This window comes from Toxorhynchites rutilus, chromosome 3 (genome assembly GCF_029784135.1).
Source record: "Toxorhynchites rutilus septentrionalis strain SRP chromosome 3, ASM2978413v1, whole genome shotgun sequence".
NCBI lineage: Eukaryota > Metazoa > Arthropoda > Insecta > Diptera > Culicidae > Toxorhynchites > Toxorhynchites rutilus.
Window position 1 is genome coordinate 1,767,115 of NC_073746.1, and position 12,134 is coordinate 1,779,248.

At 38.2% G+C, this 12,134-nt stretch overlaps 1 protein-coding gene across 1 annotated transcript; it reads left to right on the forward strand.

Annotated features, from left to right (window-relative positions):
• The first annotated feature begins 524 nt into the window (after positions 1-524).
• On the forward strand, positions 525-10,075 carry LOC129778053 (odorant receptor Or2-like). Its single transcript, XM_055784704.1, has 6 exons — positions 525-836; positions 904-1,307; positions 9,451-9,550; positions 9,623-9,724; positions 9,801-9,908; positions 9,974-10,075. Exons 1-6 carry the CDS (start codon positions 525-527, stop codon positions 10,073-10,075), a joined length of 1,128 nt encoding a protein of 375 aa, XP_055640679.1.
• The last annotated feature ends 2,059 nt before the right edge of the window (positions 10,076-12,134 follow it).

A 12,134-nucleotide genomic window follows, 5' to 3' on the forward strand; every position in this document is an offset into this window, starting at 1 on the left:
TTAGTTAAATTAAATCTTGATTGCTCTCCACAGCGGCTGCCGCTGCAAATTTGGATCTCGATTGTTCCCAATGCGAACTGGGATGGATTTTTCGTTTAAATGATGACTATTGCGAAACATGTTGATGGGTGTTTGAATAGCCAAATGAACAGCGGTCGATTGAAGGCTTACTGCGCTCCAGCTGTATATCTGGGCCGACGTGAGTACGCGACTGAGCACGAGGTACAGATCCTTCGTCAAAATTATAGCAATTGAGCGTTTATTCCCATGCTGGAATGCTTTCGACCAACCCATAATCATTCTAATTGGTCAAACGCAATCGCGTGTGATTTGCCGCATGTGGTCAAGCACATAATTGTTGGTTATGGTCAGTTCAAAATCAGATCTCCCAATCATTTAACATGATTATACTCATCCACCCGACGCTCGTCCTGGCATTTAGATGAAGACCCACGAGTCGGTGTCGGCATAAAAACCATTCCGGTCATTGCGTCAGGGGACATTTCCAATCTTCCTCATTCGCGATGTTGATCGAAGACTGTCCAATAATCAACGTCAACGCCAAGGTGTGGCTTTTCTGGGCTTATATCCGCCAGCCAAAGTGGTACAGTTATTTGCTCGGCTGCATTCCGGTGACGGTTCTGAACGTGTTTCAGTTTATGAATCTTTTCCACATCATTGCATCCGGCACGGGCAATATGAACAAGATCATCATCGATGGCTATTTCACAGTGCTATACTTCAACTTGGTGCTGCGGACTTCATTCCTGATGACCAATCGCCGGAAGTTTGAGGACTTTCTGCAGGGAATTGCCGACGAGTATTCCGTGCTGGAGGTTTGGAGTCTTGCACTTGCGAAGTGGGAGCGTGAAGTTGGATATTCTTTCATTTTCCTCCGAACAGAAACAGCAGGAAATGCGTCCGCTGATGGAACAGTTGACCAATCGGGCCCGAATATTGTCTAAATCGAATCTATGGCTAGGTGCATTCATCAGCGTTTGCTTCGTCACGTATCCACTGTTCTCGCAGGAGAATGTGCTTCCGTACGGAGTGTATGCACCCGGTGTTGACGTCCATGCGACGCCAATATACGAAATTGTGTTTGTTCTGCAGGTTTATCTAACCTTTCCGGCGTGCTGTATGTACATCCCGTTTACCAGCTTCTACTGCACGTGTACCCTGTTCGGGTTGATCCGGATTGACGCGCTCAAGCGCTCACTGAAGCGACTTCACGAGTTCAGCCACATCGACCGAACGCTGCAGGCTAAGTTGAAGGAGTGCTTCGAGTATCATAAGGGCATTATCAAGTAGGTATTTGTTGACAATTTTGATAGGAAGTTATATAAATGAATGTGTGCAAATGAGTTGCCGGTTTAGCATGAAAACTAAGTCTGACAGATATTTTTCCGTGTTCTGTACTCAGGAATGAATCCTCAGAATCAAAAACTATGGATGGGTTATACCTGTGATATAACCGCAAGGTTGACGTAGGACTGCCGTTGGCTTAGTAATCAATTCTTCAATTAGCAATAATCCCACCTCGGAGGATCCTTATTGGGTACGATATCGCCGCTGCGCAGTGCCGAATGACATTTGTGTATTGATTAAATTATTGATTAAAATAGTGAATGAATGAAACTATGTACGAATTCAATTGCAAACAAATCTCAATTTAAGTGAATTCATGCATTTTGGTAGTAGTTATCACAGCAAATAGTTATCATCATTTTGCCTAATCATCAAACGGTATGCGTAGAAGTTCAGTGAGCTGGCGAAATGAAGGGATATCTTCCAATGCAGTCTTGAATAATCGAGCCAAAGCGTTGCATTTGTACCCGCTTTTGTAGACCGTGATAGCAAAACGAATTCTGGAGTGTAAAAATGTTTGGGGGTATAAAAGTATTACCGACTTGAATGTATCTGTAATGCCGATTCTCCCAACTTCTTTGTTTCGGAATCTCTATTGGGAAAACATATTCCGGTTTGCAAAAAATGCAAGCGAGTACAAAAGTACTCGTAGTTTTCATCTTTCCCCAGGCTTCATGGTTTTGAAGGCTGTGTTAGGGAAACATTCCAATTTGCAAATCGCAAACGAGTACGAAAGTTCCCACTGCTGGCATCTAAATTTCTATGCCGATTTCCACAGGCTCCATGGTTTCGAAGTCTGTGTTAGGGAAACATCCATCCATTCCAGCGATCGTACCTGAATCGTTGCGCAATCGTAACTGAGTGGATTTCCGAGCGGCACTCGCTTATATACCGATTGGTGTGATTTCAATAGCCTGTTTTAAAAGCAATTTTAGGGCTATTGAAACAAGCATATAACGCGTAGACATTTTATCTTTCGAATGAAGTGTTTATCATACAATTTCGTTCAGTTGTTTAGGAGCTATTAACGCTCAAAATCTCGTTATCGGGCGTAACACTTTCGTTTTTCGAAACTTTGAACTTACACCCCAGTATAGAAATGAAAGACGTAATCCTACGTCAAAAAACGCATGGAGATCGAGTTTCATGAATATTTCGCATGAGATACAGTTTCTCCGGTACCGATCTCTTAGTGACTTAGATTCAAATATCCGTGGAGAACGTTCTGAATGTATCTGGACGATGTGTTAGAAATATCAGCTTATAAAGGTAGACATCGCATTTTAGGATTAGAAAGAAAGTTAAGAAAAGTTAATGTGAACAAATTACATTTCCGGAGAATGCGCAGCTTTTAAAGAATCAAAAGAATAAAGAATCAAATTTCAAAGCAGATGACCTTTTAAACCGAAAATGAACAATAAACAAACTGAAAATCAGTACGAAAATAACAGGTATTCTCTAAGTCAAGGGAGTTCTTTTTTGATTAAACCCTATCGGAGCCATTGCTGAAATGAATTTGTCATGAAAATGGTTGATTACATCAAATCATGTTTATTCATTAATTTATGTAATAATTTCTTGATTCATAGATTTTTCTTGCCTTGCACTGATAGTTCAAAAACAGTTTACTGATCCGTGTTTTTGGAATAAAGAACGAGAAGAACGAGGTTTTCTCGCAAATTTTAGCGAGGAAAGTTCGCAGAAGCGTTCTCGAAGCTGGTATCAAAAGGCCAGTTCTGGAAATGTTGCCATGCTCAATGGACTCGGTATTATTATCGATTAGGAAGCGAACGCATCAAATCTAAGTCATGAGTTCAAATGGGACAGCTTTGTTCTCAACTTGTATCCATTCTCATTGGATGTGACTAGCCTTTCCGATTAGACTTTATTTATTTTGGACATTGGCTCATCATTTGCGAAAAATATTTGAATCAGTTTAGGTGTTTTATGTATCAGTCGTATCCCTTATTCGTCTCATACACATTGAAGGTCTATTTTCACTTACTTTTGCATACCTCAACACCTCAGTGGTTATTCTTTTTTTTTTAATTCAAGACTAAGACTAAAACTGTGTAGAAAGAAGATCGTTTAAAAACTAAAACCGAATGACATGTTTCAGCGTCAAAACAATGGAATAATCGGCGTGTTTGTTGAGCAATCAGTCTCTCGTTTTCGACTTGTAAAATGGTCGCCTAGATCGTGTGATTTATGGGTTTACGTTAAGTCTCCCGTCTATACCAAGAAACCACAAATAAAAGAGGTCTTGAAAGAAAAATTTACACGGGAATTGTTGAGATTCCAGCCAACATTATCGAAAAAGTGGTGTGACTATTCGCGTGGACCTCTTCGAGAGTAGTCGCATCTAGCATTTGCATGGAATTATTATCAAAAAGTAAATAGCCGACATGAATTCATCGCTTTAAATATTTTGACGTAGGACTACGTCTTTCATTTCTATACCGGGGTTTAAATAAAAGTTTCGAAAAAAAAGCGTTACGCCGGAGCCCGAGATTTTGAGCATTAATAGCTCCTAAACAACTGAACGAAATGGTATGATAAACACTTCATTCGAAAGATAAAATGTCTACGCGTTATATACTTGTTACTTTTTGACCAAAAAACTTGTTTCAATAGCCTTCAAATTACTTTCAAAACAGGCTATTGAAATCACCAATCGGTATATAAGCGAGCGCCGCTCGGAAATCCACTCAGTTATAATTGAACAGCGATTGGAGCATGTTGTCGGTGTTGTGGTGAAGCTCTTCGTTTATCATGGAAGCGCTGATGAACGGTGTCACCAAGAGCCTGTTAGTGCATCTTTGGCCAGGAGGGAATCCATCAGAAGGAGAGTGATGCCACTAAAAAGGCGACGATACGAGAGTATCAGCATCGAAAAACGGTTCCGTTTGAGGCATCGGAGCAGCCGCCACACACTCATATATACGCGCGCAACTCTTTTCGTTTGCTGGTTATCGAGCAGAATCCGGAAAGATGTGATCGTTGCTGCAAAATAATCTGCCAGTTCTCCTTGGAATTGAAAATTACATTCAAGCGAAAGAGTTTATTTTAATGTTTCCTATCCTTATAATACTGCGACCAAATACATTTGGTTTTGTGATTTTTCAATCAAGGGCAGTTAGCAGGAAAGCTTCTAGAGATTATTCTTCCCCATCAGTAGAATATTTTCGTATGCAATGTAGGATGCGCGCGCAACGGAAAATGTTTAGCATCGCGAAAATCATATAATTTTCAATCGGTTATTGCTCATTTGCTGAAAGTTTCAAATCTCATATACCGGTTACCTGTTTGCTGGTATTATCTCCGGTTGTTGTAGTGGAATCGCTCTATCTCGAGCGACAGTGTTTGCTTACTCTATGGACTCCAACCTCTGGAATCTATAAGTTGATCAGGGTTGATGTTACTGTCAACAATCTGCTAGAACTCCACCCAATTGACATGGTGGTAATTCCGTCTGGGCAGGCTATTCATCATCTCGGAAGAGGCACTCAAGTAAGGGTCAAATTTCTCAAGAGCAATCGGGCCTTCGGAGATGGCTTTGTCAGGAAATCAGGAAATCTGCCAATGTCTCGTTCTAAGATAATATCGGAAATCATGAATAGACGATTTGAATTAAAAATCATGTCCTACGGTAACAACGTGATCGTGTTTCGGATACCAAAATTTAATAGATTAGATTCCAGTGCTTTTACCCCTTCTGGGTGCTCCTTCCGTTGCAACAACTACTGGGGTCGTCAATACTTCAACAAAATCGAGTAGACCTTTTTTGACGCATCAAGCTATTTTACCTATTTTGCATGGATATTTTGCGTAATCAAAATTGGTCATTTGATAATGAAAATAGTGATTTTGGGTAACTTCCATCATCTTCCAAATCAACCGGATAACCCTACAACCAAACTCTTAGTTAGGACATGTACTGTCAACACTAGGACCGTCTGAGAAAGGCAAACGCCTAAAGGCTTTACTGCCGTTCTACGCATAGTTGTCCCATGTTCCAAAATCAGCAACTGAGAAAAACGCAATCAAAGTTTTCTCGCATATTTGTCTACCAAAAGCTTTAAGCATTTCAATTTAGCAATACACCGGGTTTTTTAGAAGGACTATACTATTGTTTAATGAAATGTGATGAGATCCCCTCACTGAATCAATCATGCTTGAGTACGGGTTTAAAAATTCATGGTGGGACTGTTATTCCTAGAATATCAACATGGGACAATTGAACTTGATGTTGTTTTTTGATATACAATTTTTTCTCCAACATAACATACTCTTCCTGAGTCAATTTTTGCTTCGCTGATCCCCAAAACTATGTAAACTTTGTGTTAAATTCAAGCGCAAAGTCTCAGTTCAAATTCCAGTAGGTTGGACGCAGAAGATTTGGAAATATTAGGATCAGAAGCAGTCAACACTGACAATTGCTCTCATAAATTATTTGAAGTGCGAACATATTAAATTGAGTGTTGGAATATATTGGCCACAAAGAAGGTACATATTTCGAATATGTTTCTAAATATATGCTTTAGAGCAGTGGTGGCGAATGCGGCCCGCAGCCTGATTTGAAAAAAAAGTCATATGAGCGAAATAAAGAATATACCTATATACGATACCGCTAGGATACCGTTTACTAAATATTTAATACCGATTAGAGTGGCTCTATGCAGGAAAAAATCAAAATTTTTTTTTCTTAAATTTTGCTTCAAACAACACATATAATCACAAATATAAACCCCCATACCCTATTTTTAATCGCGATTTTAGTAGTTTTGTACAAACAATATTCAAATAATTTAACCGTTGGTCGTTTTTCAAACAGAACGAATTTATTTACGTTGTTAAATGACAGATGGTGCTAGATCGAACTTTCATCCACACATTCACAAGTAGCCTCACTTCGTCCAAAGCCGGGCGTATCGCCGGCGAGTTGGAAGTATTTTAGAATGTGCACAACGAATTATTGAAATACTTCAAATCACACTTGCTCGGTTTACAAAATGACAATCACTTTATTGTCATCAATTCTGATAAAACATTTGCTGTCACGTGTCTAGTGTATGTGCGCAAGCGTTACTGAAATCAAAGAAGGTGTCTGCACAATGACGCGATTCGAAGAAAAAATAATAACCTGGAATTCATCGTTAACGCACATCGTTCATAGACTCTCTCCATGTTCTTCTTCAATAGCACTAACGTTCCCAACGTTCGCCTTCCCTTCGTAGTATTACTTGCATCATTTTTAGTAGTACTTAGTTCAGATTTCTATACCAAACAACATGCCTTGAATGTATTACGAGTGGCAAGCTCTAGAATGTCTGTGACCACAATGCAAGTCAGCAGAAATATCTTTGACGAAAAATGTCCGACCGTTCTGAAAGAACAAGATGCATATTGCACAAACATTAGACAACGTGATCCTGCCACAAGTACTCCATTCATTATGAACATCATTACTCATTTTGAAATAATATTTATGAATAGCTATATCAGACGAATAAAATAAAGGAGTGCGTTCGATGGATTTTATGTGTTTCGTATGATTTCATTATATTATGTCGTGAGCTGTACCAACGAATCATGGTCGAGATGTACGCGAACATAGAGATATAGAGATATAAGTGGCTTGAGGAAAAATACACTCACTTGGGAAATGCTATCATGAGCAACGCCATAACAGCGTCAAAGTCAAAATTATTCGAACGGATTACAATTTTGCATTCTGAAATCCGTTCGACTCAAGTTCAATCAAGCTGTGCAAATGTGTCAACCTAGCGACGTAATTCGACATAGACAAAATTGAGCTCCGTGTTCCGTGAAACATCATACCAACTTCCATTGAAATCGTTTCATTCGTTCTTTTTATCGACCACATTCGAATAATTTTATAGATCGTTAAAACATTCAAACAGGCTTAAAATACATTAGTTATGTTTTATTTAGCACCCAAAATATTTTCAGGAAATAATTTAAATGACAGAACAACGTTTGCCGGGTAAGCTAGTATCTAGATAAAACTCATATTTAAATCGGACATTTAGATTTTGAGATCAATAATTTTGATTACGCCCGTTCAAAAAATCAATCGTAATTAAAATTCGTCATATGATAATGGAATGATTTTGGGTAACTTCCATCATCTTCCATCACCAAATCAACCGGATAACCTGCAGTCAAACTCTTTGTTAGGGCATATAGGGGAATCGCGGGTAATACGGACAGTAGGGAAAATTTGTACATTTTGAATTTCCGATTTCTGTTAATTAGACTACATGTTATTCAATAATATTTAAGCCACCCAATGACAATGAATACTGATCAAAAGTGACAAAGGGAAACAAAAACCGAAAATCATACATGAATCCGCGTGAGGATGTAATTTTAGCTGCCATTAACCATTTTGAGTAGTTTAATATCAAAATTCAATTCGCTGATGGTTATTTTTCGGTTTGTGAGTTAACAGAGAAGCGATATTAGGTATGCACGGAAAAGTAAATTCATATTTGAGTGGAAAAATTTAAATTATTGAAATTATTGTACTGGTGGGGTAAAACGGACAGTTGCCAGTGGGAGTGAGATGAACTGTGAAAAGTCTGTTCGATCTATTCCTAAGGAATGCACTGCGTCTATAAATCGAAAACAAATCGAAAGATGTGGACTGTTTAGAAGCTGAGTGGAACCAAAAGCAAAACAGTTGAGGGTCTGTCCGTTTATACTGCTAAAAAGCACGATATCACTTCTAGGTGGAATTATTCGATTTTTTCATCATTTAACGGACATTCGTGATGAGTTCAGACCTTGATTGAATAAAATGATTCCTCTCGCGATCGATAAACCTCTACGCTTCTATATTACAAACCTATTCATATTACCCCCACTACATGTCCATTATACCCGCATCGAAAAATTTTTTGTACTTTTCGGTCTGTTTTAATTTTAGTAAAAAACATTGAAAAACAAAATATTAGGCCAATTAGGTAGAAAAACAGTATATTCAATTGTAAGAAACTGCATCAACGTTTTGGGAAACATGAGTTTCCAAAGATATAATTGAAGTTCTTCTTAACATGTCCGTTTTACCCCCACCTCCCCTACTGTCAACACTAGGATCGTCTGAGAAAAGCAAACGCCTAAAGGCTTTACACAATGAAAGAAGAATTGTGTTTTTCATTGGGACAACGATAATGACTCATCATAAGCTCCGGGAGCTTTGTTGGATGGTTCTTATAAACTAACCCTTTCGTTCGAACCAAATGATTACCACCTGTGTCTGTCTGATGAATGATTTTGCTGGTGGAAAATTCGTCTCAATAGAAACTAGTGAAGTCGACTTTTCATGAAAATACTAGGTGAAGGTGATTCTATTATGCTTTTTGACAGCAATCGAACAAAACAGTGCAACAGTGAACTTGAATCGGATGCAGGATAATGTCTTATGTTTACCTTAAATTAATGGATTTCTTTTTCTCCAACATAACTTAAATTCTTTCTGAGCATAGGCGTTGCTTGATCGGTCAATTTTTGCTTTGCTGATCCCCAAAACTATGTAAACTTTGCGTTAAATTCAAGCGCGAAGTCTCAGTTCAAATTCCAGGAGGCTGGACGCAGAAGGTTCGGAAATATTAATATCAGAAGCAGTCAACACTGACAGTTGCTTGCATAAATTATTGGAAGTGCAAACATATGAAATGGAGTGTTGGAATATATTGGACACAAAGAAGGTACATATTCTGAATATGATTCCAAATATATGCTTTAGGTTTAGAGTGTTTTTATATCAGCATGAAATTGCGTCGTTTACGCAACGGAGTCTTTGTGTGAATGGACTTTTTCGGATCTATGAATTTGAAATACAAATTCATGTTCATCGCGAAATATTGTTAAAAATTCGTTAAAAAAAATAAAACCTCAACAAAACATTGGTTGAATAGTTTCTGAGTGCCTTTTACTTTGTTTTGTTCTTCTTTGCCTCATTCAAAAGAAAATTCTAATGACTCGATCTTATAGATATGAACCGATACAGTAACAAATCTCTAAACACACAACAAAACTTTATTCTTGATCACGTAGGTACGTAAGCGATTTGAACGAGCTGGTGACCTACATATTCCTGCTGGAGTTCCTGTCCTTCGGGTTGATGCTGTGTGCCCTACTGTTTCTCCTGAGTACCGTAAGTATGGCCAACCATTTCTCACCCACAACATATGACAGCTCCCTCTATTCAATTATATCACCAACAAAGAGCAATCAGCTGGCTCAGATGATGATGATTGGCTCGTATATCTTCATGATTCTCTCGCAAATGTACGCCCTCTACTGGCACTCGAACGAGGTCCGGGAACAGGTAAGTTGGCATCCATCCGGTGACGGTTTCGCCGCCCCGTTGGACACTAATTTGGTTTCGGTTGATTCGCTTGCAGAGTTTGGATATCGGTGACTCGCTTTACAACGCCCGGTGGCTCGATTTCAACAAATCCATCAAGAAGGAGATGATTTTGCTGATTGCTCGTGCACAGCGACCGCTGGCGGTGATAATGGCTGATGGAGATGTTTGGTTGGAGATAATTCCAGATTTATCCTCTTTACTTTTCAGATCAAGGTGGGGAATGTATACCCGATGACACTGGAAATGTTCCAAGCGTTGCTCAATGTTTCCTATTCGTACTTCACTTTGCTTCGGAGGGTTTATAATTGAAATTGTATGTCTGTGTATTTTTAATATATGAACCAGTTTCGGTTAAACAACTTCGAACAAATGTTAATTTATCCGATAGTCCTCGCAAAACATCATGGAGGGATGCGGGATGATAATTTGAACTGAAAGCAACAATGCAAACTCGCCATACGATTCGGTATCATTGCGGAGGGCGCCGTGTCGCTTCCGGAACTGCTAATAGTCGGTTGTGCTGTGATATAATTATTCACGAAAATTGTGGTTCCGTTTTGTGGTATGATGTTGGAATTCGAATTGAATGCATAGTCGGCCGTCGACATTGGAATTGTTTAATTGTGAGGGAATGGAATCAAATGGTTTATCCTATCAATTAGAGTTATCGATGCGGATGTCGGGGAAGTTCAATTAACAGGGCGTGTTTTAGTCATCTGTTGTTATCGATGCGGTTGAATTTGATAAATGCTATGCTGCTTTGGTAAATCTACTATACTATGTCGGGACATGAGCATTCAACATATAAAGCTCGATTCACTATGAATCTGAACACAATGTTAAAATTCTTGCGGCGCTTCTAGTGGTCGGTACTGGAATGTTTTGAAAGCAGATTGTTTGGAAATTTGTTCTTATTCAGGGGTGAAAGTTTTGTTACATTTCATTCAGTTTAAGAAAATATGTGAAAAATTGAAGCCGAAAGAAGAAAAATGATTTTGGGCAACTGAAAAGTACAGGAAAGTATTAAAAAAAAGTTAAGAATGAACTCAGGAATCTCAAATTTTGACATTGGCAAAAATGCAATTCCAACAAAAGCATTTATTCGGATATTGAAGCAGAGTCCAATCACTAACGAGGTTCCTAGGTAAATTTTGTAACAATACGGGAAAAAGTACATAATACTAAATCTACAGAAGTTCCAGGAAACAACATAATTTTTCTGCTTTGACTGTAATACTTTCATTACAATATTTTTTTTTACAAAATCATTATTAACGATTGTCGACAACAATTACAAGTAATTTCAGCTAGTGCAATGTTTTCAGACCGCAGTTTACGATTGACAACTATTTTTTCACAGGATCTCCGATTTTTAAACGCTTATTGCTCAGTCGTTTCATGGTGGATTCATGAGATTTTTGCGTCAATTGATTTCGGCACTCCATAACAATGTTTTACATTGAATAAAATAATAAATGTCTGAAACTAACTATCAAACAATTAAAAAATCTCAACCGTTATCTAAACGGAAATACCTCGTTCTGATTGGTCGAAATCGAAGATACAAGCTTCTTCCTGTACTCACAATCACTCCTCAGTTACGAGAGTTGTGCATCTATCATTTTGGGCACTCCATAAAAATTCATTACAGTGCAAATGAATAAAATTATATATTTTATAAAACTACAGACTTCAAAATCAAGGTTCCTGGCTAAATCGACACTGTAAATAAATGCAAGTTGCGGGCATTTTTGTATTGCAAGTAAGGTGAGTGATACGATAAATTCTTGCAAATAAAATTTAGGTTTTGAACCATTAATGTTGGTTGCTTCGTGAATTTTTATATCAATAAGTAAAATGTTTAGCAAAAGTGTAAGTGTAAAATTGTATATGGTAGCGGTTGTGTTACAAATGACTTGAAATATGAAACGAATAAGAAGACGGGTGGGTAATGTCGGGGACATAACCGAAGAGACTATAGGACTCATTTTGGTCGGAACCATTTGAGGAGCACAAATTGGACCAAATAAAACGAGGCACCTAGTGCGTTTGGACAATGCTTGACATTTCACAATTATTCGATTGTTTATCTCAAGCAAAATAAAATGTTACTCATTGTAATAATTTAGTAGAGATATTTCCTATTAATTGATGTAAATATCTTTGAGATCTATTAAGAAATGCTCGGATTATAAGTGTTTTAAATCATTCATTTTTCCCCACATGTCCGCTGCCTAGATGTTCATTTTACCTCCTATATCTTCTGATTAGACGTAGTTCTACGTCAAAACCAATGTGTGTCTCTGCTCGAGAACGGATCATCCTATTTGAGCTGTCTGCTTTGATGGGTTCATCTTCTTCTAAGGAA